This window comes from Cervus canadensis, chromosome 19 (genome assembly GCF_019320065.1).
Source record: "Cervus canadensis isolate Bull #8, Minnesota chromosome 19, ASM1932006v1, whole genome shotgun sequence".
Classification (NCBI taxonomy): Eukaryota; Metazoa; Chordata; class Mammalia; order Artiodactyla; family Cervidae; genus Cervus; species Cervus canadensis.
The window spans coordinates 20,155,761-20,183,253 of record NC_057404.1 but is presented as its reverse complement, the minus strand read 5'-3'; the positions used below and the strand labels follow the sequence as shown (position 1 = coordinate 20,183,253).

Here is a 27,493-nt window from a genome sequence, read left to right as displayed (position 1 = left end):
ACAAAATGGACCTGTAACAGCTTTTTTTTACAGGCATTCCAGCAGAAGCTCCAAGTCATTTCCCCAAACCCAAGCCAGTCTATATGGTTCTTTGTTCTCTCAGACTACAATGGGCTAAGGACTTCCCTGGTAAAAGTGGTTAAGAATCTGCCTTCCAGTGCAGGGGATGCAGGTTTGGTCCCTGGTTGGGGAACTAAGATCCCACATGCTATGGGGCAACTAAGCCCAGATGCCTCAACTAGAGAAGCCTGCGGGCTGCAGTGAAGAACCTGAACGCTGCTTCAAAGACTTAGCACAGCCAAAAAAAAAAAAAAAATCCTACAATGGGCTGAAACTGAGGATGGTTGTTTTCCCAAAGGAAACTGGAATTCTGTTAGAGAAGGTAGAGAAGACAGAGAGCCCTACCAAATGCTTCCCCCATCTTCTCTGCAGGAGATTTGGGGACTGAGGGCTTTTATTCAGAAAGTCAAGGAGTAAGACTTCCTGATGTCCATAGGAAGATCACCAGTTTGTCCTCTGTTTGGGGTGGAGTACCAAAATCAAGTGTCTCTTAGCAGCATTAAAGATCATGCTCTGAGATGGAAGTATGACAAGGGTCTGTCTCAGAGTCCTGCTAAGACTCTTAGCTGTTCTCTGCTCAAGGATTTTTGTGTACAAACTAAAAATATTATGAGGCAATAACATGAAACATTCATAAATTAATGCTCATATGCATGGCCTCTCCAGCAAGGAACCAACATATGCTATTTAACATTTTGTTGTTCAGTTGCTCAGTCATGTCCGACTCTTTGTGATGCCATGGGCTGCGGCATGCTAGGCTTCCCTGTCCTTCACCATCTCCTGGAGCTTGCTCAAACTTATGTCCATTGAGTGTATATCACTCAACCACCTCATCCTCTGTCAGCCCCTTCTCCTCTGGCCTTCAATCTTTCCTAGCATCAAGGTCTTTTCAAATGAGTCGGCTCTTCACATCAGGTGGCCAAAGTATTGAAGCTTCAGCTTCAGCATCAGTCCTTCCAATGAATTTCCAGGGTTGATTGCCTGTAGGATTGACTGGTTTGCTCTCCTTGAAGTCCAAGGGACTCTCAAGAGTTTTCCCAAAACCACAGTTCAAAAGCATCCATTCTTTGGCACTCAGCCTTCTTTATGGTCCAACACTTACATCCATACATGATTACTGGAAAAACCACAGCTTTGACTAGATGGACCTTTGTCAGCAAAGTGATGTCTCTGCTTTTTAATATGCTGTCTAGGTTTGTCATAGCTTTCCTTCCAAGGAGCAAGAGTCTTTTAATTTCATGGCTGCAGTCACCATCTGCACTGATTTTGGAGCCCAAGAAATAAAGTCTGTCACTGTTTCCATTGTCTCCCCATCTATATATATTTAACATATATATCTGAATATAATGGGAGACTTTTTTTTCTCTCCAAAATTATCCCCCAGAAAAGAGAAATTCACCTATGGATCATGTTATTTTTGAAAACTTCAATTTCTGTCATATGAAGGGATGCGCTCTCATTTACTTTATTTGGATCAATTTTTGTTATATTTTTACTGTTTGGGGAATCTTTCCTGTAAAGGCTGAAAATCCAGACTGATTTGGGCTGTTTTTACAGGTTATCTCATGGAATCACAATTATTTAAGAGAGAATAAGAAAATATAGAATCAGGGGACTTCCCTGGTGGTCCAGTGGCTAAGATTCCATGCTCCCAGTACAGGGGGCCCAGGTTCCACCCCTGGCTGGGGAACTAAGATCCCATGTGCTGCAACTCAGACCTGGTGCAGACAAAGGCGCAGTCTCCAAAGGAGAGTAGAAGCAACCCTGGGAGACACTTAAAGAGACAGAGTCCAGTGTTTGAGAACATATTTATTAACCCCTCCAAAAAAATGGTAATTATTTCTGGTGATATGATTTCATGAATTCAATCACAAATTTTGTAAACAAGCCTTTTAAAGATTACAGATACATACCTATAAGCCAAAACTTAAAAAATAGAAGTGTTAACTGCTAATGTGAATGAATAATTAAGGCTTAAGATACATCCCAAAATACCATCAACAGCAGGTCCTGAAAGTTTCCTAACTGGAGACGTAGAAGTGCAGACAATGTGCTCCAGAAATCCGTGCTGGAGAACTTGAAAAGGGGGCATTGTTAGGTCAAAGACCAGCTACTACAGGTGCAGGTGAAGATCTGAGTCAAACTACTGCATAAAAAGTGCAGGAAAAGAGCAGCATTTCTAGATTAATATACCCTAGTATTAAATGAGTGAGTCAAAATATGTATGAGTAGCATCATTTTTTTTTTACATAATATCAGTTCAGTTCAGTTGCTCAGTCGTGTCAGACTCTCTGCGACCCCATGGACTGCAGCACGCCAGGCCTCACTGTACATTACAAACTCATTGCCGTTTTTGAGAGTGCATCCAAGTACTGCATTTCAGACTCTTTTGTTGACTATGATTGCAATTCCATTTCTTCTAAGGGTTTCTTGCCCACAGTAGTAGATAAAATGGTCATTTGAGTGAAATTCACCCATTTCAGCCCACTTTAGTTCACTGATTTCTAAAATATCAACGTTCACTCTTGCCATCTCCTGTTTGATGACTTCCAATTTGCCTTGATTCATGGACCTAACATTCCAGGGTCCTATGCAATATTGCTCTTTACAGTATTGGACCTTACTTCCATCACCAGTTGCATCCACAACTGGGTGTTGTTTTTGCTTTGGCTCCATCTCTTCATTCTTTCTGGAGTTATTTCTCCCCTGATCTCCAGTAGCATATCGGGCACCTACTGACCTGGGGCGTTCATCTTTCAGTGTCCTATCTTTCTGCCTTTTCATACTGTCCGTGGGGTCTCAAGGCAAGAATCCTGAAGTGGTTTGCCTTTCCCTGCTCCAGTGGACCACATTTTTCAGAACTCTCCGCCATGACCTGTCCGTCTTGGTTGGTGCTACACAGCAAGACTCATAGTTTCTTTGAGTTAGACAAGGCTGTGGTGCATGTGATCAGTTTGATTAGTTTTCTGTGATTGTGGTTTCCAGTCTGTCTGCCCTCTGATGGAGAAGGATAAGAGGCTTATGGAAGCTTCCTGATGAGATAGACAGACAGAGGGGGAAACTGGGTCTTGTTCTGATGGGTGGGGCCATGCTCAGTAAATCTTTAATTCAATTTCCTGTTGATGGGTGGAGCTGTGTATATATAGAATATATATTACATACTATAGATATTGACTATTTCATCTACAACCATTCATGTGTTTACTGCAGTTACACAATAAGTCTTGAAATTGGGTAGACTAATTTCTCGTACTTTATTATTTTTCAAAATTCTTTAGGCTATTCTAGTTTTCTCACATTTCCTTATAAATTTCAGAATAATATTGTCCAAATCTACAAACATCTGACCAAGATATGCTCTGAATATGGGGATAACTGACATCTTTACTAAGTTGAGTCTTCAGCTATTTTTATCAGTCGTGGCTGGTGGTGGTGGTGATGCTGCCTTTTGGATTTGTAACCAGACCAAATCTTTGCTGCACTGCTAAGAGTCATCCGTGGTCATAACCTTCACAGAATGTAAGAGTGGAAGTCTTTCAGTCGTGTCCGACTCTTTGCGACCCCATGGACTATACAGTCTATGGAATTCTCTAGGCCAGAATACTGGATTGGGTAGCCTTTCCCTTCTCCAGGGGAAGATTTTTGCAATCCCGGGATAGAACCCAAGTCTCCCTCGTTGCAGGGGATTCTTTACCAGCTGAGCCACAAGGGAAGCCCAAGAGTCATTTCATCTCCTGGCTATATTTTTAGAAAAGGAGGGTACTCACGGATCCTAAGGTACTAAGGCTGAGGCAGAAAATAGGTGCGTTTACTGCACAGGGTCCAGCAAGTTGCCTGTCAATCCATCCCGTCTCCCACTCAATCCCAGGAGAGGGACCTCTTAGCCTCCATCTCGCAAGGGACAGGGTTTAGGGGCATGACCTCCGCTCCAGCAGCCGAAGTTCCTCCTAGCAGCGTGAGGGCGCGCTAAAGTCGCTGCAGGTCCAAGCGGCGCTCTATCTCAGCCTCTTTGGTCCGGACTGAGGCTTTCGGGACGGCGGTGGGAACATGGCGACCTCCAGGGACCGGCTTGGAGCCGTGGAGGCAGAGGAGAGCTCGAGTCGCCAGGGGTACTCGGGAGTCGAGTTGGTGCTTTCTTCTGATTCCGCCACCCCCGCCCCGCTGTGCCCTCACGGTGGGTCCGCGTCTGGGCTCAGCCTGGCTGTCGGGCGCCAAGGGGCGTGGTTATCCTGAGGGCGCCTGGGGCATTTAGCGCTCCCATTCCTAGGGAAGTTGTGCTTTTCCACTTACTTAAGAAACCTTCAAAGAAGCCCTCCTGTTGTGGTTTTGGCTTCAAAGCCGTTACATCTTTTTTGAAGGGACGAGGCAGAGGCTAGGCACAAAGGATGTATGTTATTAATTCCCATTGCCAAGTACTTGGATATTTCATTTGTTGATTTCCTTTATTTTTAGTTAAAAAAAGTTAGGGAGGCGCGAAATCATGTATTCTTGCTTAGAAAGCAGACCCAGTTTTTCTCTAACTCGCGGAGAGAGAGTGTGTCCAAATCTAAAAGCTAAGAGTTTCACTGGAAAGATAACTGAGCCGAGGTAACAAAGTGCTCCGTTGTTCGAACTCTGTTGTTGTGTCAGGACCTAGACGGTTCACCATGTGGACTGCAGCTGTACTGACACTAGCATTTTCCTTCTGGAGAGACTGGTTTTCAAAATGTTTCTTAAGTAGTCAGTGCCTGAATGTGTGACTTTTGGTTAAAAAAAAAAAAAAAAGTTATCAAAGTATTGCATTTAATTATGACAACCTGTGCATAAAGCTAAAACAAATTTTAAAGTCGGTGAAAACTAGAAACTTGATATCGATGACTGTCTGACATGTTTTCTTTTTTATTATGGAACTAGGACCTACTCTTCTGTTTGTGAAGGTGAACCAAGGGAAAGAAGAAACACGGAGGTTTTATGCCTGCTCAGCTTGTAGAGATAGAAAAGATTGTAATTTTTTTCAATGGGAAGATGAAAAGGTATATCAACTTCTTGGATATATTTATTTACTTTTGATGTGTGTGACATTTTGTTAAGAACATATGAGATAAACATCTTAAGAGATGAAGGTATCATGTTTTTTGGTCCAGAGATTAGAATTTATAATTACTTTGAACTTACTCTGACTACTGATATCTTAAACTACTGTCTCAAAGAATGAATTTCCTTTAAAACTTTCTGAGGTATTAATATTGAGTTTGCAAATATAGATTTCTTCCTGAAGAATGCAGGTCATGATCATTCCTGGAAGTGTTTTAGAAAAACCCTTTTTGGGAAGCATTTGCATCAAACATCCTTTCTTTAGCTACTGGATGGCTGATGAAGGCACTTAGAGATACAGTTATGAGCGTGGTATCCTCTTGGCTCAGCGCCAATTCAAGTTTCTGAGAGTTTTGACTAGAAAACTTTCAGCTTTGTTAGGTTTATTGAAAAACAGTCTGTGTGCCACTCTTTTGTAGACTTGTTAAGATCACCATGTGTGAATTAATCTCTCAGTGCTTCAGTACATTGTTTACTGTTTCAATCTGCTCTAGAGTTTCCCAAGGTCTTTTGTTTCCCCCTGAAATGAATGCTTGTTTACATCTTTGAGCTGCCTGAGTTTCTGGCTTCTTGGTGTTCAAATATGATACCACTTTTTCTAGGATGATAGCCAGTTTGATGATTTACTAAGTGAGTTTTGTACTATCTTTCAGTTGTCAGGAGCCAGACTTGCTGCCCGGGAAGCCCATAACCGAAGCTGTGAGCCTCCTTTATCCCGATCTCAGTGTGTGGAAAGGTACTGATGGTGTGTCACTTTAAATTTATTATCCCATTGTTGATTTTTTTCTCTGTGCCTTTAAGTTTACTTTAATTAGTGTATTTTTGTTGTGGTAAAAGGCATATTTAACATTTGCCAATTCAGTGGCGATAATTATATTAACAGTGTTGTGCAACCATCACCACTGTGTTTCATCACCCCAAACAGAAATTCTGTCACTGTCAAGTAATAACTCTCCATTGCACCTTCCTCCAGTCTGTGATAACCTCTAATCTACTTTTTGTTTCTATGAATTTGACCATTCTAGGTACTTCAGATAAGTGGAATCATCCGTATTTGTCCTGTTGTGTCTGACTTATTTCACTTGGAGTAGTGTTTTCAAGGCTCATCCATGTTGTAGCATGTATCAAAACTTCATCCTTTTTATGGCTGAATGATATTCCTTTGTATATGTGTACCACATCTTGTTTATTCATCAGTGGGCACCCAGATGTTTCCACCTTTTGGCCGTTGTATGTAATAGTCAATGCATGTTGGTGTATAAATACTTTGAGTCCCTGTTTTCCATTTCTTTTGTATATATCCCTAGGAGTAGAATTACTGGATCATATGATAATACTGTTTAGTTTTTTGAGAAATTGCCAACCTGTTTTCTACAGTAGCTGCACTGTTTTACATCCCTATCAGCAATGTAGCAGAGTTCCAATTTCTGCATGTCCTTGCTAACATGTAGTATTATTATTTTTTGCTAGGGTCGCCATCCTAGCAGTTGTGTAGTGGTATGTCATTATGATTTTGATTTTTGTTTCCTTCTATATTAATGGTGTTGACCATCTTTTCATATGCATTTTGGCCATTTATATATCTTCTTGGAGAAATGTCTATTCAAGTCCTTTGTCTACTTTAACAAGGTCATTACTCTTTTTGTTGTTGAGTTGCAGGAGTTCTTTATATGTTCTAGATGTGTGTGTGTGCATGCATGTACTTAGTCATGTGTCTGACTCTTTATGACCCAGTGGACTGTAGCCCGCCAGGCTTCTCTGTCCATGGGATTCTTGGGCAAGAATATTGGAGTGGGTTGCCATATATTACTCCAGGGAATCTTCACAACCCACGGACTGAACCTGAATCCCTTGTGTCTCTTGCATTGGCAGGGGGATTCTTTACCACAAGAGTGTATCAAAGGGTCTCATCTTTCAATTTTTTTGTTGTTGCGTGTGCTTTTGTTATCATAGCTAAGAATCATTGCCAAATCCAGTTTCATGAAGATTTACTGTCATCTTCTTTCTTGAAATAGTATTAATAAAAGAACTAAAAAAATTTTTTTAAAGGTACTACATCTGTCTTTAAAAATCTGCATTTTTAAAATGTTTTATTGGGTTAACTGGAATTGAGTCACAGATTTAATTTATTGGTAAACCTGTGAAGAAAATTCATCCCTTTCCTTTGTGGTAGGCATCGTACTCTATGCGCTGGGGGAAGCTTCTTAAGAAGCCTCTCGTCTGGGTTGCTGATGACAAACAGGTTTTCACTCTCATGACAGCTCCTTCTGGTTACCTGGGCTGCTGTGTTGAGAAGGATTCTGAAGTCTTGTCTAGGTTAAGTGGAAAGGATACTGGGATCTGTTAAAAATGTCTTCCTGAGTTTTTTTTTTTTTTTTTTAACAGCACTGTGCACCTTCATTAACCATTCAAGTACAGTAGCGTCTGTAAGATCCAGACAGAATTGGGATTTAAAAGTGAGCAGATATTCAGCATCTAACAATTTGAAAGAAGCCACTACATACTCTTTTCACAGACATGTTTGCACGGAGCCGATACAGTACTAGCCATTAACCCAGCACACCAGGCGTACTGAGGTAGAAAAGATGCAACAAGAAAAATAGCTACATTAGAAAGACTTCAACACTTCAGAAAAAGTGTAAAACACCTTTCGTTTCTCCCCTTTAGCCCCTAGAACAACATCATACCCTCTGGATCTACCTATAGTCCTGCATCAGCTTCTAGAATATTTGTCAGGAGGGCAAAAGTAAAATGACACTGGCCAGTACAGTCTTTGGATATTTAGGAAGCGGGCGGGGAGAAAGTCAGTTCTCAGATCAGATTAGTCGGCTTCAGTCTCGTCAGCAGGGTCTTTGGATCCTTTGTTCTTCCACGCTTCTTCAAGGTGCTTGTCCTTCTGTCACAAACGCTCCAGTTTGGCAGCCATTTGTGCCTCCCGGTTCTCTTTGTTGGCTTCCATCTTGTGGGTCAGCTTCTCTTCCGCCATTTTACTGAAGGTGTTGTTCTCCTCCATGCTTTCTGAAGCACTTCTTTCTCATGCTCCCGTTTCTCAGCAAGCTGCTTCAAGACCTCCGCTTCATGGGACTTGCGTCTTTCTTCTGCAGCTTCTAATTTCTTCTGAATTTCCTCCAGGGAAAGATGCTTCTTCTTAGGAGGGGAAAGGGGAAATTCTGGGGCAGATTCTTTTGATCTCGAGCTGAGAATCAGCTCAAAAGCCTGGCCTGAGGCACGCTTCTCCAGTCCCTTCACCTGGATATCAGAAGAAGCCATGGTGAAGAGAAGACAAGAGACTGGCAGTGTACTCTACACGATTCACTGACAAGGAAAACCCTGCTCAGTCCGAGCCGCCTGGCCACACTCTCCTTCCTGAGCTTTTAATAGATTTTAAAGTCCTTTGATGGAGGTGACTTTTTTTAAGATAACTTGATTGCCCCTCAGTACTACAGTACTGAGATATCAACTTAATTTATGGGAATTAACTTGATATATACTTAATTTATGGGCATTAAATCAGCAACAAAAAATGTTGAAAGGAGAATTAATGAAAATTGGGAATCACTGAGCCAGGCATTATGTTAGGTGTTTTCCATGTGAAGTGAAATGAAGTGAAAATCACTCAGTTGTGTCCAACTCTTTATGACCCCAAGGACTGTAGCCCACCAGGCTCCTCTGTCCATGGGATTCTCCAGGCAAGAATACTGAAGTGGGTTGCTGTTTCTTGCTCCATGAGATACTGTTTAATCCTTCCCAAGGTGGTTTACTTAGATGAAAATTGAGGCTTGGAGAAGTTAAGTTAACCTCATCAACTTCATACTACTAGAATGACTGAGCGGTGACTCAAAGTTATGCCTCTCTGATTCTGAAGTGGTATTTTTAAGCATATAAGCAGATAGTAATTAATATATGATGTGTAGTAATTTAAGGAGATTTAAGGATGTAAAACAAAGTTATATAGAGAGATATTATTATGAGGTTATCATAATGAGATAGAATAAATGCAGAAAGTAGAAAGTAGGGAAGCAGCATCATGGTTTCTCCCTTTGAAGCCATCACTTTGGTCATTTTCTAGTACTTCCTCCTGGCTTTTTTCCTGTGCAAAAGGGTTGTGGTCATAATGTGTACTTAGTTTTGTACTCTACCATATCACTTTTAGCTAATAAGCATGTATTTCATGTTATTGCATAAGAATATTGGTGATTCAGTTAAACTCCATAAGAAAATTTAGATGATCTTCTTTCCTTACATAATAAGATTTTAGCCTGGAGCTAAACCACGGTGCAAATCTTTGTACTGCCAGAGTATGGTTTTTGATACTGAACAATTTTTGAAATGCATATTTCATGATAATTAGAAATAAAAACACTGGCTAGAATATGAAAATATTAAAATTTTTTCAAAAGGTTATTTCTTGGGGGCTGTAATTTCATCTGTTCTAGTGCTGATTTTTGAGAGCTTGTCTTAAATCATCTGTGATCCAAAACCTCAGATTTTGTTTTCCAGGCCTCTGTCCATTTATCTATCCTTCCATCCATCCAGTCATTTATTCATTCATTGTTGAGGACTCAAAAAGAACTTAAAATGCTAGTAATAATGGAGTTGAGATATATTTAAAAATAATACAGTGCAAAGAAGAATGTACTCTGTTGCCAGTACTCTCAGAAAAAACTGGGTACTGTGGAAGGTCAGAAGCTCTACAGATTACTTGTGCCTTCACTAACTGATTCAGTTTAAGGATATGGTATTTAAATAGGTTTTGGAGGATTGGTAAAAGTTTACACTTTTTGAAGTGTAGTGCCATTGATTTTACTGCATCACTTTATAGCTGATGCTCTTATGCTTTCTTATTTGCTTGCTACGGAGTGAAAAGTTTGAAATTAGTCATTCTTCAAAATTAAAAATGTTGCCTTCCTAAAACCAAAGCTTATTAAATTACCTGTTCTGTGCTATTAATTGCTTATTCTTTTAGTGTGTCTTCAGTTTGAGACTAGCAAATTATTCTTGTGTGTAATGGACCTAAGGATGACATACTATTACTTGAGATTATAGTTGTTTTCTAGTTTAATTTTATACAACTCATTTGTGTTATCTTATTAAGTAACTATATTTGAAAGTGTTAAAATGCATTTAAACATTATCCCTATTCTATAAAGCAAACTTTTTATCTGTTACTGTGACATAGCATTAGCTTTTCATTGATTTAGTTTTGAAATTGTTAGAAAAGAAAAATTGTAGTTATTGAGATAAATCGACCCTTGTTACTTGATTTTTATTATGGAGCTGGCAGTGCTGCACAGACTTCTAAGTTCCACAATATAGGATTTGATAATCATTTTCCTAATTTTACTCTTTGAACCATGCTTTATATTTCATATGTGTTCAGCTGACTGGTTTATATTTTTGTGCCTGAGACTTGACTTCTTTTACAGTTTTCAGCTGCCTGTTATGTATTCTATTATGTAGTATGTTGGCATCTTTATCATGATCCCTGAAGTCTTAGAGAAGATATATTTTAATGCTAAAATCAGCATTAATTTATGTGCATCCAGATAGTTTTGTTTAGTTGATAATTCATTTGGTTATATTTTTTTTCAGAGCTCATTTAAACTCAGATTTTCAAGGTCTGCTATTAGGGAAATGCCATAAACATAATTTGTCTACTCCTGGAAAGGCAAATGGAACATCAAATGGAGATCAATAAAAGTGACATTCTGAATGCTAGCCTGCAGTTTGTGAGTCATGCTGAGCTGTGCTGCAGAATGAATTTCTCCTTGCCCCCACGTGTGTGTAGTTAAGTACAAATGAGGAGGCAGCGCTGAGTAATCCTTTGCTCTAGAGAGTCTCCTGTTCTTCCTGCCAAGCTGAAAAAAAACTCTTATGTCTGAATGTTACATAAAGCCATGTTGTTGAACGATGATGTAATTTTGAATAGAAATATGCCTAAGATCTCAGTTGATCTTGTCAAGAGAAGGTTAATAAACTAGCAATAAAAAATTTCTGAAGGAAAGTTTTGACCAGGCACAAAATGTGTAAGTGGAGGTTCATTTAACATTGTTCTTTTTCTTTTCTTAAAAATAATTAAAGTTAGTGCCTTAAGATAGCCTCATGTAGTGAGTGAATTGCCACACTAGCCCCTGGCTTTGAACTTTCATCTCTTTGAACTTTCATCTGGTGATTTTGCACTTTGTCCTGCTTTCAGTTGGCTTCAGTGGGTGTGTGATAGGCAGTCCTTTTGACTGTTTTTAAGTAGCAGAAACTGACATAGCATCATCTCTTTGGGGAGCTTCCCTTCTCCTTTTTCCTGTAAAGCCTTTGATTGTTTTTGTCATTCATTCAGTGACAAGTATTTACTTCTCTGATATCAAAAGTGTGCTGTGGTTCCCAGGGCTTCTTCAGGCAGTGCTAGTGGTAAAGAACCTGCCTGCCAATGCAGGAGTTGTAAGAGATGTGGTTTGACCCCTGTGTTGAGAAGATCCCCTGGAGAAGGGCATGGCAACCTACTCTAGTATTATTGCCTGGAGAATCCCATGGACAGAGGAACCTGGCGGGCTGCAGTGTAGGGTCGCAAAGAGTCGGCCACGACTGAAGCGACTTAGCACACAGGCACGTGCTTCGGCTCTGTCGCTCTGCTTTGGTCCTTGACTGCAGGTACAGTAACTGTGTTTCGGGACTGAGTCATAGGGTGATGGCAGTGACCCTCCACCTACAGTCTGGCTGGTGGCAGTTTTAAATCGTGCCTCAATATCCTCGATGCTAAAGTATGAAGAGATATGCATCTTAGAAGTGATGAAGTAGCCTGATTGGATTTTGCTTTTGTGATCCCGTCTGTCTTCTAATGGGTGGGTTTATTTAGCCCGTTTTAATAGTGGGTATGATAGATATGCTTGGTCCTGGCTTTGTTGCATGATTTTTATGCTTCCAGATTTTATTGCTTCTTTTTATTCTCTTTCACTCTATGGTCTATGTTTGCTTTTATTTTTTTAATATGCGTTTCTTCTGTATTTTTGTCTTAATGGTTGCCTTTGTGGTTTTTTAAACTAGATTTAATTTTTTTTTTTTATATTGCCTTCCTTCATCTAAAAATGAGAAATGGTGACTTTATGTATTTCTTCTTCTGTCTTTCCTTCTCTATAGTTACTATCTGATTTCAATTGATTATTTCTTGTTAGGGTTAACCTCATACCTTTGATTATTGCTTATAGCACTTGATTTTTCAGTTTTAAATTATATCTTTTGGCCTATGGCTCTAAAACATGAGAAAATCAGTATACTGATACAGATAGTATACTATCTCTCACTTTCTCTTCCCCTTCCTCTGCTGGTATTATTTGGATTTTTATTGTTTCCATTTTATACTCTGATACTCATATTTTTTTCTCATTTTAGTCTGTGGTCAAATGGATTTAGTGCTGACTGACAGTCTAGTGTTGTTTCATCTGACTGAAATTTATCCTCCAGCAGTTTTAATTCTTTCATAAAAAAGGCTTTTGTTAATTAAAAAATAGTTTACATCAAAATATCCATGTGGCTATTGTATAATTCCATTTATATTAAAACATGTTTTAATCATAATAACTTCTTTTCTGCACAACTTTTGTTTTGCAACTAGCTAATAATAGTTTTGGGTTATTTGTTTTGTAATGACTATCTGTTTAATTATTTATGTGCTTCAGAAATGATTCAACTGCAAACTCTCTGCCTGTTGTCTGAACTCTCTCAAAACATTCAGATGTAGCATAATCTATCAGCTTCACCTTCTTGAAGAAATCTGTCCTCAAACTTTCTGAACTGCTCCTGTCTGGAAAAGTTGCCCTTTCTCCTTGACATCCAGCTGTCCAGCAGTTTCTGCATGAAGTACCCAGATTATATAACCATATAACCCGTATTCTCCCAAGTCCAAAAATATTTAATGCCTTTATTCTTTGTTGTTGTTGTTGTTGTTTTTTACAATTAGAAATTAATCTCTATTTGTTTCCTTTACACCTGTATATATTTTAATTGAAGTATACTTGATTTACAGTGTGTTAATTTCTGGTGTACAGTAAAGTGATTTGGTTTTATATGTTGTTGTTCAGTTGCCAAGTTGTATCCAACTCTTTGTAACCCCATGGACGCCCAACTCCCCTGTCCTGCACTGTCTCCTGGAGTTTACTGATTCATGTCCATTGAATTGGTAATGTCATCCAGCCATCTCATCCTCTACTGCCCTCTTCTCCTTCTGCCCTCAATCTTTCCCTGCATCAGGGTCTTTTTTAATGAGTTGGTTCTTCCCTTCAGATGGCCACAGAATTGGAGCTCCAGCTTCAGCATCAGTCCTTCCAATGAATATTTAGGGTTAATTTCCTTTAGGATTGACTGATTTGATCTCCTTGTGGTTCAAGGACTCTGAACAGTCTTCTGCAGAACTGCAGTTCAAAAGCATTGATTCTTCAGTGCTCAGCCTTCTTTATGGTCCAACTCTCACATCCATACATGACTACTGGAGAAACAAACCATAACTTTGGCTGTATAGACCTTTGTCAGCAAAGTGATGTCTCTGCTTTTTAATACACTGTCTAGGTTGGTCATAGCTTTTTTTTCAAGGAGCAAGCATCTCTTAATTTCATGGCTGCAGTCACTGCCTGAGTGATTTTGGAGCCTAAGAAAATAAACTCTATCACTATTTTCATTTTTCCCCATCTATTTGCCATGAAGTGATGGGACCAGCTGCCATGATCTTTGTTTTTTGAATGTTGAGTTTTAAGCCAGCTTTTTCACTCTCCTCTTTTACCCTCATTAAGAGGCTCTTTAGTTCCTCTTCACTTTCTGCCATTAGAGTTTTATATATATGTATCAATTTTTCAGATTCATCTCCATTATAGTTTATTACAAGATACTGAATATAGTTTCCTATGCTATACAGTAGAGCCTTGTTGCTTCTTTTTTATGTATAGTAGTGTATATTTACTAATCCAAAACTCCTAATTTATCTCTCCCTACCCTCCTTTCCCCTGAGGTAACCATAAGTTTTTTTCTATGTCTGTGTCACTCCTTTATTCTTGAATGGCATTGTATTTAAATATAAAATTATTCAGGTGTGTATTTTCCTTGGGATTTTGCAGTATTGCTTCATGTCCTCCAGAGCAGTGCTTCCTAATGATCTTTGTTAAAGGGTCAGTGTTTTGTTTGGTTGGTTGATTTATATTTTTATTTACAGTTCACTGGGATTGGATACTTCTATAATGTAAAAATATAATTAGAAAATAAGATGAATAAGAAGAAATACAGAATGCAAGCCCACATTTTTTATTATTAGACTGAACAGACATAAAAGTACTCTGCCTAAATGGTATCAAAGTTTCTAAACATGTACTCTGAATGTCTGTCTTTGTCTGGTCAGGAACTAGAAGCACATGGTGGCCAGCTCCAGAGCCTGGCCCTCTTTGCGGAGCACTGTTCTAGAGTTAAGTAAATACTATAGATGTCTGGAGCCAGTTTGATTTTTTACCACCCAGCAGTTGACTTAATCTTTTTTCTTTGCTTTGAAATCTTGCATTTCTGTAAATATCTTTATGCTGATACTTCATTGATAGGATTCTAGGTTGGGAATATATTTTCTTCAGAGTTTAGAAGGCAGTGTTCCAGCTTCTTCTGTCTTCCTCATGGCTGTTGAGAAGATCAGGTTCAACAAGTTCATGTTCAACAAGTTCATTCCTGATCTCTTTTGTGTAACCTGTGACTTGTTTGATCCCTCCATCAATTTTTTAGAATCTTTATTCTTAGCAATGTGATATGTCATGAGGGTCTATCTTGATGTGAGTCTGTATTATTTTATTTTGCTGGGTGTCAGGTAAATCCTTGCAAACTGGAAACTCATTTTCTTGAATTCTGAGAAATTTCCCTAATTATGTCCCCAATGCCAAAGAATGAAAAACCGAGTCTTACATTATTTTACGGCTGAGTAAAACCCAGTTCTTGCTTAGTGATCTTCTGGAGTTGTCTTTGTGTGTGTTTTTTTGAGTTTGACTCTTGCCTTTCCTTTAAAGTGCTTTTTAACACCTTTAACTTAGGAAAATTTCAAGCATACACAAGAGAAGAGAGAGCAGTGTAAAGAGCCTCCTTTATTCTTTGCAGTGTAAAAAGCCTGCCCTCACACCCAGCTTCATCAGTCATCAATATGAGGCTAATTTTGTTCCACCTGTACCCTCTACCCTCACCTTCAACCTGACATTATTTAGTTCTACCCAGAAATACTTCTGTATGTATAGCAAGAGATAAGGCCTTTAAAAACATGATCACAATACTATTAAAATACTTAAAACATAAACAGTTTCTTAATATTATGTATCATGTGCAGTTAGTAATCAACATTTCTCTGTTTACCTCATAAATGCCATTTTATAGTTGGTCTGTTCGTATCAGGATCCAGACAACCTTCACACACTGCAATTTGTTGATTATCTTTCATTCTTTGAAGAATCAGAGTCATTTGTCTGATAGACTTTCCATATCTGAATTTGATTGATTGAATCCTGTAATATCATCGGACTTTTATTCTATCCCCTGTATTTCTTGGAGGGTAACGTGTTACCAAAATCAAGTTCAGTTTTGGTAGCAGACTCTTCTGTAAGTGGTGGGGAATATTTCCTTTAACGTCTCATCAAAAGACAGATAATATATCATAGTTTTCTTCATTTCTTGTGCATGTAGCTCACTGAGTTTCTTTGATCTTTGGATACAGTTTTAAAAAATTGTAATCATTATTTTTTTTTAAGCTTTCTCCCCGCTTTCCCTTCTTGGAGGTTCATTTTCACATATTTGGGCCCTTTGATGTTCCATTTTAGATAGTTTCTAGGGCTGTGTCTTTTGAGGACCCCAATTTTTTTTTTCTATAGTGTCTGAACTACTGTTAGTCCTGAGTCCTGTCTAGCATGTTTTTCATTTCAGACAATTAAAAAATCTTCATAGGTTTGACTTTGGTCTTTTTCTGTTTCCCACGTCTTTACTTTGGCTGTTGCTTTTGTCTGCCTTCTTGAACATATGGAATATAGTTATAATAAAATGGCTTTACTGTCTCTGTCTGCTGATTGCATTGTCTCTGTCATTTCTGAGCTGGTTTGAATTGATTTTTTTTCTCCCTCATCATGGGTCATGTTTTCTTGTTTCTTTGCATACCTGATGCTGGCAATGTGATTTTTACCTCGTATATATGGATATTTTGTATTCCTTTACCTATTTTTGAACTTGGTTCCAAGGTACAGTTAAATTACTTGTCTACAGTTTGATATTCTTGAGCATGATTTGGCCAACAGTAGTCTGTAGGCCACATCTGGTCATGCCTCTTCGTTTCTGTTTGGTTTGTGGTTGCTTTTGTGCTCTGGTGATAGAATAGTAGTGATAGAGAATGGATGGCCATGCTCACAGTATTTACTGTCTGCTTGTTTACAGTCCTCTGCTTTTGAAGGCGGATCTTTAAGTCTTTTGGAGGATCAGAGCAGCCTTTGGGATGTGGCTGATTTCTCCCCACTCCTGGGGCCGTACGTGCTGAGCACTGTACCCAGTGCGTGTGGATTTGGAGGCTTCCCACTCAGTGCCCTGGCCGATTGTCCCACCTGCTCCTTTGCACTGGCCCTTTCCCTCTGAGTGGGGAGTGTTTTCACACGCCTGCTGACCAGGGTCAGCGTAGACTAGGGGGGACTCCCGTCAGGCCTCAGTGCGCTCACGGTCCGCTCTGTGCCCTCTGTACCCTGTGTTCTGACCTGTGGACCCAGCCCGTGGCTGCCAGGAGTTCTGAACTCTGCCTCATGAACTGGTCATCGTGCTGCGTCTGGAGCCTTGGTCCTGTGTAGCCAGCTCTCCACGGGCAGGGAGCTGGACACCGTACCACTCGCTCATCTCTTCCCGTCTCTCAGCATTCACTGTTTGGGCTGCCAGTCGTCCAGTATCTTAGCACTGTGGTTTCATATGTTTTAACCATTTTTTGAGGGCCAGGACGGTGAATCCTCTCTCTGTTGCTCTGTCTTGGCTGGATGTGGAAGTCTTCAACAATGAACAGTTACTAATGAAGGGTAATAGCAGTGAATTCAGGGTGTCTGTTGTTGACGAGGGTACTGGTTCCTTCCACTTGCATCTCATGTCTTGGGGGCCCTTTTCCCTACTGACGTTCTTACTTTGAATTACTATTAAAGTTGCTTTTAATGTTGTGTTTCTTTTTCTTTCCTGTCATAGACAGAGCTATCAAAAGAACAGTTTATCATAGAAATAGGAGCATTTAAATTACCAGCATGATAAGCTTATTTCTTGCTGTAGCCTTTCAAAATATCTGTCACTGCCTTGGACGCTTTGAAGTGAAACTGCACTTAGATACAAAAAGTTTTAAAACCCACTTTGGTTCTATGTTAAGTTCACAATTTTTGCAGTGCAGTTCAGAGTTCAGTTCACCTGAAATCATATGACTCTTTGCAGACTCTCAAGAATCCTTTGGTGTGCTTAGATTTAGACATTTCTGACCTTCTATGAACCGTGATGGCTCAGACAATAAAGAATCTGCCTCCAATGTGGGAGACCCGGGTTTCACCCCTGAGTCGGGAAGATCCCCTGGAAAAGGGAATGGCTACCCACGCCAGTATTCTTTTTTTTTTTTTAATTTTTTTATTAGTTGGAGGCTAATTACTTCACAGCATTTCAGTGGGTTTTGTCATACATTGATATGAATCAGCCATAGATTTACACGTATTCCCCATCCCGATCCCCCCTCCCACCTCCCTCTCCACCCGATTCCTCTGGGTCTTCCCAGTGCACCAGGCCCGAGCACTTGTCTCAGGCATCCCACCTGGGCTGGTGATCTGTTTCACCATAGATAGTATACATGCTGTTCTTTTGAAATATCCCACCCTCACATTCTCCCACAGAGTTCAATAGTCTGTTCTGTATTTCTGTGTCTCTTTTTCTGTTTTGCATATAGGGTTATCGTTACCATCTTTCTAAATTCCATATATATGTGTTAGTATGCTGTAATGTTCTTTATCTTTCTGGCTTACTTCACTCTGTATAGGGGCTCCAGTTTCATCCATCTCATTAGGACTGGTTCAAATGAATTCTTTTTAACGGCTGAGTAATATTCCATGGTGTATATGTACCACAGCTTCCTTATCCATTCATCTGCTGATGGGCATCTAGGTTGCTTCCATGTCCTGGCTATTATAAACAGTGCTGCGATGAACATTGGGGTGCACGTGTCTCTTTCAGATCTGGTTTCCTCAGTGTATATGCCCAGAAGGGATTGCTGGGTCATATGGCAGTTCTATTTCCAGTTTTTTAAGAAATCTCCACACTGTTTCCATAGTGGCTGTACTAGTTTGCATTCCCACCAACAGTGTAAGAGGGTTCCCTTTTCTCCACACCCTCTCCAGCATTTATTGCTTGTAGACTTTTGGATAGCAGCCATCCTGACTGGCGTGTAATGGTACCTCATTGTGGTTGACTTCAGACTCTACTACAAAGCCACAGTCATCAAGACAGTATGGTACTGGCACAAAAACAGAATTATAGATCAATGGAACAGAATAGAAAGCCCAGAGATAAATCCACGAACCTATGGACACCTTATCTTTGACAAAGGAGGCAAGGATATACAATGGAAAAAAGACAACCTCTTTAACAAGTGGTGCTGGGAAAACTGGTCAACCACTTGTAAAAGAATGAAACTAGAACACTTTCTAACACCATACACAAAAATAAACTCAAAATGGATTAAAGATCTAAATGTAAGACCAGAAACTATAAAACTCCTAGAGGAGAACATAGGCAAAACACTCTCCGACATAAATCACAGCAAGATCCTCTATGACCCACCTCCCAGAATATTGGAAATAAAAGCAAAACTAAACAAATGGGACCTAATGAAACTTAAAAGCTTTTGCACTACAAAGGAAACTATAAGTAAGGTGAAAAGACAGCAGTCAGATTGGGAGAAAATAATAGCAAATGAAGAAACAGACAAAGGATTAATCTCAAAAATATACAAGCAACTCCTGCAGCTCAATTCCAGAAAAATAAATGACCCAATCAAAAAATGGGCCAGAGAACTAAACAGACATTTCTCCAAAGAAGACATACAGATGGCTAACAAACACATGAAAAAATGCTCAACATCACTCATTATTAGAGAAATGCAAATCCAGTATTCTTACCTGGAGAATCCCATGGACAGAAGAGCCTGGCAGGCCCCAGTTCATGGTGTTGTGAATACTCGGACATGACTGAGCAACTAACAGACGCACACGTGAGCCATGATAATCTTACTTATTTTTCTTTTGTTCTCCTACTCTGATTTCTTAGTTGGATTTGAAAAAATCTGCAGTTTTAAAAACATACTGTGATTGTCTTCTGTCTTTAATCATCAGGAATAAAAGGAAAAAAACCAAAATGATGACTTTGAAATCAGATATAAAGATGACTTGAAAGGGATCAACTAGGATATCTGGTATCATATTTTTTAAGGCTTTTGATTATTGTTTTGCTTTTTAAAATTTTTTTTTAGTTTCTATGGCCAGTTTTTTTTTTTTTTTACTTTTTTTTTTATTGAAGGATAATTGCTTTACAGAACTTTGTTGTTTTCTGTCAAACCTCAACATGAATCAGCCATAGGTATACATATATCCCCTCCCTTTTGAACCTCCCTCCCATCTCCCTCCCCATCCCACCCCTCCAGGCTGATTCATAGCCCCTGTTTGAGTTTCCTGAGCCATGCAGCAAAGTCCCCTTGGCTATCTATTTTACATATGGTAATGTAAGTTTCCATGTTACTCTTTCCATACATCTCACCCTCTCCCCATGTTCGTGAGTCTATTCTGTATGTCTGTTTCTCCATTGTTGCCCTGTAAATAAGTTCTTCAGTACCATTCTTCTAGATTCTGTATATATGTGTTAGAATGCAATATTTATCTTTCTTTTTCTGACTCACTTCACACTGTATAATAGGTTCTAGGTTCATCCACCTCATCAGAACTGACTGAAACATGTTCCCTTTTATGGCTGAGTAATATTCCATTATGTATATGTACTACAACTTCTTTATCCATTCATCTGTCAGTGGACTTCTAGGTTGTTTCCATGTTCTAGCTATTGTAAATAGTGGTGCAATGAACAATGGGATACTTGTGTCTTTTTCAATTGGTTTCCTCAGGGTATATACCTAGGAGTGGGATGGCTGGGTCATATTGTGATTTTATTCCTAGTTTTTTAAGGAATCTCATTACCATCTTCCGTAGTGGTTGTATCAGTTTACATTCCCACCAACAGTGCAAGAGCATTCCCTTTTCTCCACACCCTGTCCAGCATTTATTGTTTGTAGACTTTTTGATGATGGCCATTCTGACTGGTGTGAGATGATATCTCATTGTGGTTTTGATTTGCATTTCTCTAATAATGAGGGATGTTGAGCATCTTTTCATCTGTTTGTTAGCCATCTGTACGTCTTCTTTGGAGAAATGTCTGTGGTCTATTTCCCACTTTTTAATTGGGTTGTTTGTTTTTCTGGCATTGAGTTGTATGAGCTGCTTGTATATTTTGGAAATTAATCCTTTGTCAGTTGTTTCATTTGTTATTATTTTCTCCCATTCTGAGGGTTGTCTTTTCCCCTTGCTTATAGTTTCCTTTGCTGTGCAAAAGCTTTTAAGTTTAATCAGGTCCCACTTGTTTACTTTTGTTTTTATTTTTGTTACTCTAGGAGGTGGGTCATAGAGGATCTTGCTTTGATTTGTGTCATCGAGTGTTCTGCCTATGTTTTCCTCTAAGAGTTTCTGGTCTTACATTGAGGTCTTTAATCCATTTTGAGTTTATCTTTGTGTATGGTGTTAGGAAGTGTCCTAATTTCATTCTTCGACATGTAGCTGTCCAGTTTTCCCAGCGCCATTTGTTGAAGAGGCTGTCTTTGCCTCATTGTATATTCTTGCCTCCTTTGTCAAAAATAAGGTACCCATAGGTGCATGGGTTTATTTCTGGGCTTTCTATCTTGTTCCATTTGTCTATATTTCTGTTTTTGTGCCAGTACCATACTGTCTTGATGATTGTAGCTTTGTAATATAATCTGAAGTCAGAAAGATTGATTCCTTCAGCTCCATTCTTCTTTCTCAGGACTGCTTTGGCTCTTCGGGGTCTTTTGTGTTTCCATACGAATTGTGAAATTTTTTGTTCTAGTTCTGTGAAAAATGCCATTGGTAATTTGATAAAGATTGCATTGAATCTGTAGATTGTGTTTGGTAGTATAGTCATTTTGTAATATTAATTCTTCCTACCCAGGACCATGGAATATCTCTCCTCTGTTTATGTCATCTTTGATTTCTTTCATGAGTGTCTTATAATTTTCTGTATACAGTTCTTTTGTCTCCTTAGATAAGTTTATTCCTAGATATTTAATTCCTTTTGTTGCAATGGTGAATGGGATTGATTCCTTAATTTCTCTTTCTGATTTTTCATTGTTAGTATATAGAAATCCAAGTGATTTCTATGTATTGATTTTGTATCCTGCAACTTTGCTAAATTCACTAATTAGCTCTAGTAATTTTCTAATACTGTCTTTAGGGTTTTCTGTGTACAGTATCATCATCTGCCAACAGTGAGAGCTTTGCTGCTTCTTTTCCAATCTGGATTCCTTTTTTTTTCTCTTCTCTGCTTCCTGTAGCTGGGATTTCCAAAGCTATGTTTAGTTGTGGTGAAAGTGGACACCCTTGTCTTGTTCCTGATCTCAGGGGGAATGCTTTCAGTTTTTCACCATTGAGAAGAATGTTTGCTGTAGGCTTATCATATATGGCCTTTACTATGTTGAGGTAGGTTCCTTCTGTGTACATTTTTTTAAGAGTTTTAATCATAAATGGGTGCTGAATTTTGTCAAAGGCTTTTTCTGCATCTATTGACATGATCATATGGTTTTTATCTTTCAATTTGTTAATATGGTATCTCACATTGATTGATTTGCATATATTGAAGAGTCCTTGCATTCCTGGAGTAAACCCAACTTGATCATGGTGTATGAGCTTTTTGATGTGTTGCTGAATTCTGTTTGCTAAAATTTTGTTAAGGATTTTTGCATCTGTGTTCATCAGTGATATTGGTCTTTAGTTTTCTTTTTTTGTGTCGTCTTTGTCTGGGTTTAATATCAGGGTGGTGGTGGCCTCGTAGAATGAGTTTGGAAGTGTTCCTTCCACTGCACTTTTTTGAAAGAGTTTTAAAAGAATAGGCATTAGTTCTTCTCTAAATGTTTGATAGAGTTCTCCTGTGAAGCCATCTGGTCCTGGACTTTTGTTTTTTGTGAGATTTTTGATCACAGCTTCAATTTCGGTGCTTGTAATTGGGTTGTTCATAATCTCTATTTCTTCCTGGTTTAGTCTTGGAAGATTGAACTTTTCTAAGAATCTGTCCATTTCTTCCAAGTTATCCATTTTATTGCCCTATAGTTGCTCATAATAGTCTCATAATCCTTTGTATTTCTGCATTATCTGTTGTAACCTCTCCTTTTTATTTCTAATTTTGTTGATTGATTCTTCTCTCTCTTTTTCTTGATGAGTCTGTCTAAAGGCTTGTCAGTTTTGTTTATCTTATGAGGAACCAGCTTTTAGCTTTATTAATCTTTACTATTGTTTCTTTCATTTCTTTTTCATTTGTTTCTGCTCAGATCTTTATGATTTCTTTCCTTCTACTAATTTTGGGGTTTTTTTTGGTTCATCTTTTTCTGTTCATTTTAAGTGTAAAGTTAGATTGTCTATTTGATGTTTTTCTTGTTTTTTGAGGTAGGATTGCATTGCTGTAAACTTCCCTCTTAGAACTGCTTTTGCTGCATCCCATAGGTTTTGAGTTGTCGTGTTTTCATTGTCATTTGTTTCTAGATATTTTTCGATTTTCCTTTTGATTTCTTCAGTAATCTATTGGTTATTTAGAAACGTGTTGTTTAATCTCCATGTGTTGTGTTTCTTACAGTTTTTTTCTTGTAATTGATATCTAGACTCATAGCGTTGTGGTCGGAGAAGATGCTTGATACGATTTCAATTTTCTTAAATTTACTGAGGTTTGATTTGTGACTTAAGATGTGGTCTATCCTGGAGAATGTTCCGTGTGCACTTGAGAAGAAGGTGTATTCTTCTGCATTTGGATGGAATGTCCTGAAGATAACAATGAGATCCATTGCATCTAATGTATCATTTAAGACTTGTGTTCCCTTATTAATTTTCTGTTTTGATGATTTGTCCATTGGTGTGAGTGGGGTGTTAAAGTCTCCTACTATTATTATGTTACTGTTAGTTTCTTCTTTTATGTCTGTTAGTGTTTGTCTTATGTATTGAAGTGCTCCTATTTTGGGTGCATAGATATTTACAATTTTTATGTCTTCCTCTTGGATTGATCCCTTGATCATTATATAGTGTCCTTCCTTATCTCTTGTAATCTTCTTTATTTTAAGGTCTATTTTGTCTGATATGAGAATTGCTACTCCAGCTTTCTTTTGCTTCCCATTTGCGTGGAATATATTTTCCCATCCTCTCACTTTCAGTGTGTATGTCTTTAGGTCTGAAGTGGATTTCCTGTAGATAACATATAGGTGGGTCTTGTTTTGTATCCATTTACCTGGTCTGTGTCTTTTGGTTGGAGCATTTAATCCATTTACATTTAAAGTAATTATTGATATATATGTTCCTGTTGCCATTTTTTTAATCGCTTGGGGTTGATTTTATAGATCTTTTTTCTTCTCTTGTATTTCCTGACTATATAAGTCCCCTTAACATTTGTTGTAAAGCTGGTTTGGTGGTACTGAATTCTCAAATTTTGCTTGTCTGAAAAGCTTTTTGTTTCTCCATCAATTTTGAATGAGATCCTTGCTGGGTACAGTAATCTTGGTTGTAGATTTTTCCCTTTCAGTACTTTAAATATATCCTGCCATTCCCTTCTCGCCTGCAGAGTTTCTACTGAAATATCAGCTGTTAAGCATATGGGGTGTCCCTTATATGTTACTTGTTGCTTCTCCCTTGCTGGTTTTAATATTCTTTCTTTGAACTATGGACAGAGGTTCATGACATTGTACAGGAGACAATGGATCAAGACTGTCCCCAAGAAAAAGAAATGCAAAAAGTCTGTCTGAGGAGGCCTTACAAATAGCTGTGAAAAGAAGAGAAGCCAAAAGCAAAGGAGAAAAGGAAAGATATACCCATTTGAATGCAGAGTTCCAAAGAATAGCAAGGAGAAATAAGAAAGCCTTCCTCAGAGATCAATGCAAAGAAACAGAGGGAAACAACAGAATGGGAAAGACTAGAGGTCTCTTCAAGAAAATTAGAGACACCAAGGGAACATTTCATGCAAAGATGGGCTCAGTAAAGGACAGAAATCGTATGGACCTAACAGAAGTAGAAGATATTAAGAAGAGGTGGCAGGAATACACAGAAGAACTGTACAAAAAAGATCTTCAGGACCCAGTTAATCGCAATGGTGTGATCACTCACCTAGAGCCAGACATCCTGGAATATGAAGTCAAGTGGGCCTTAGGAAGCATCACTATGAACAAAGCTAGTGGAGGAGATGGAATCCCAGTTGAGCTATTTCAGATCCTAAAAGACGATGCTGTGAAAGTGCTGCACTCAATATGCCAGCAAATTTGGAAAACTCAGCAGTGGCTACAGGACTGGAAAAGGTCAGTTTTCATTCCAGTCCCAAAGAAAGGCAATGCCAAAGAATGCTCAAAATACTATACAGTTGCACTCATCTCACACACTAGCAAAGTAATGCTCAAAATTCTCCATGCCAGGCTTCAGCAATACGTGAACCGTGAACTTCCAGATGTTCAAGCTGGTTTTAGAAAGGGCAGAGGACCAGAGATCAAATTGCCAACATCCACTGGATCATCAAAAAAGCAAGAGAGTTCCAGAAAAACATCTATTTCTGCTTTATTGACTATGCCAAAGCCTTCGACTGTGTGGATCACAATAAACTGTGGAAAATTCTGAAAGAGATGGGAATATCATACCACCTGACCTGCCTCTTGAGAAACCTATATGCAGGTCAGGAAGCAACAGTTAGAACTGGACATGGAACAACAGACTGGTTCCAAATAGGAAAAGGAGTACGTCAAGGCTATATATTGCCACTCTGCTTACTTAACTTATATGCAGAGTACATCATGAGAAACGCTGGGCTGGAAGAAGCACAAGCTGGAATCAGGATTGCCAGGAGAATTAACAATAACCTCATATACGCAGATAACACCAGCCTTACGTCAGAAAGTAAAGAAGAGCTAAAGAGCCTGTTGATGAAAGTGAAAGAGGAGAGTGAAAAAGTTGGCTTAAAGCTCAACATTCAGAAAACTAAGATCATAGCATCCGGTCCCATCACTTCATGGCAAATAGATGGGGAAACATTGGCTGACTTTATTTTGGGGGGGCTCCAAAATTACTGCAAATGGTGATTGCAGCCATGAGATTAAAAGACGCTTACTCCTTTGAAGGAAAGTTATGACCAACCTAAACAGCATAGTAAAAGGCAGAGACATTACTTTGTCAACAAAAGTCCATCTAGTCCAGACTATGGTTTTTCCAGTAGTCATGTATGGATGTGAGTGTTCGACTGTGAAGAAAGCTGAACTCCAGAGAATTGATGCTTTTGAACTGTGGTGTTGGAGAAGACTCTTAAGAGTCCCTTGGACTGCAAGGAGATCCAACCAGTCCATCCTAAAGGAGATCAGTCCTAGGTGTTCATTGGAAGGACTGATGTTGAAGCTGAAACTCCAATACTTTGGCCACCTAATGTGAAGTTCTTACTCATTTGAAAAGACCCTGATGCTGGGAAAGATTGAGGGCAGAAGGAGAAGGCAATGACAGAGGATGCAGTGGTTGAATGGCATCACCGATTCAATGGACATGAGTTTGGGTAGGCTCTGGTAGCTGGTGATGGACAGGGAGGCCTGGTGTGTTGCAGTTCATGGGGTTCCAAAGAGTCGTACAGGACTGAGCGACTGAACTGAACTGAACTTTGTGTTTAGTCTTTGTTAGCTTGAACAGTATGGGTCTCGGCATATTTGTCCTTGGGTTTATCCTGTATGGGACTCTTTGTGCCTCTTGGACTTGATTATTTCCTTTTCCACACTGGGGAAATTTTCAGCTATCATCTCTTTAAAATTTTCTCATACCTTTTCTTTTTCTCTGCCTCTGGGACCCCTATAATTTGAATGTTCAGTTCAGTTCAGTTCAGTCACTCAGTCGTGTCTGACTCTTTGCGACCCCATGAATTGCAGTACCGAGGCCTCCCTGTCCATCACCAACTCCTGAGTTTACTCAGACTAATGTCCATCGAGTCAGTGATGCCATCCAGCCATCTCTATTAGCTTACTCCTTGGAAGGAAAGTTATGACCAACCTAGATAGCATATTAAAAAGCAGAGACATTACTTTGCCAACAAAGGTCCATCTAGTCAAGGCTATGGTTTTTCCAGTGGTCATGTATGGATGTGAGAGTTGGACTGTGAAGAAAGCTGAGCGCTGAAGAATTGATGCTTTTAAACAGTGGTGTTGGAGAAGACTCTTGAATTCGAATGTTAGTGTGTTTGATATTATCCCAGAGGTCCATGACACTCACCTCAATTCTTTTCATTCTTTTTACTGTATTCTGCTCTTCAGAAGTTATTTCCACCATTTTCTCTTCCAGCTCACTGATTTGTTCTTCTCTTTCAGATATTCTGCTATTGATTCCTTGTAGAGTATTTTTAATTTCAGTAATTGTATTGTTTGTCTATGTATGTTTATTCTTTAATTCTTCTAGGTCTTCTTTAATTGATTCTTGAATTTTCTCCAATTTGTTTTCAAGATTTTTGATCATCTTTACTATCACTATTCTGAATTCTTTCTCAGGGAGTTTGCCTGTTTCCTGTTCGTTTGGACTTCCGTGTTTCTAGTTTGTTCCTTCATTTGTGTGGTATTTCTCTGCCTTTTCATTATTTTTTTTCTTTTTAACTTATTGTGTTTGAGGTGTCCTTTTCCCAGGCTTTAAGTTTGAATTCTTTTTTCCTTTTGGTTTCTGCCCTCCTAAGGTTGATCCAGTGGTTTGTGTAAGCTTTGAATAGGGTGAGGTTTGTGCTGAGTTTTTGTTTGTTTGTATGTTTTTCCTCTGATTGGCAAGGCTGAATGAGGTGGTAATCCTGTCTGCTGATGATTGGGTTTGTATTTTTGGGGGTTTTTTGTTGCTTGGATGAGGCCTCCTGCACAGGGTGCTACTGGTGGTTGGATGATGCCTTGTATTCAAGTGGTTCCTTTGTGTGAGTTCTCACTATTTGATACTCCCTCGGGTTAGTTCTCTGGTAGTCTAGGGTCTTGGAGTCAGTGCTCCCACTCCAAAGGCTCAGGGCTTGATCT

The 27,493-nt window shown here is 39.0% G+C and overlaps 1 protein-coding gene and 1 pseudogene across 4 annotated transcripts in view; one reads left to right on the top strand and one right to left on the bottom strand.

Annotated features, from left to right (window-relative positions):
- Positions 1–4,064: 4,064 nt before the first annotated feature.
- Positions 4,065–27,493, top strand: part of ZCCHC4 (zinc finger CCHC-type containing 4) — a 58,706-nt gene continuing 35,277 nt past the window's right edge. The window contains exons 1-3 of one of the 4 annotated variants that reach the window (XM_043438571.1): positions 4,065–4,234; positions 4,954–5,072; positions 5,787–5,869. In XM_043438571.1, coding sequence (XP_043294506.1) covers positions 4,108–4,234; positions 4,954–5,072; positions 5,787–5,869 — 329 coding nt within the window. In that variant the 5' untranslated portion in view covers positions 4,065–4,107. The remainder of the gene's footprint in view (positions 4,235–4,953; positions 5,073–5,786; positions 5,870–27,493) is intronic. The other 3 variants (XM_043438569.1, XM_043438570.1, XM_043438568.1) reach the window with 3 other exon arrangements.
- LOC122422228 lies at positions 7,955–8,476 on the bottom strand (annotated as a pseudogene).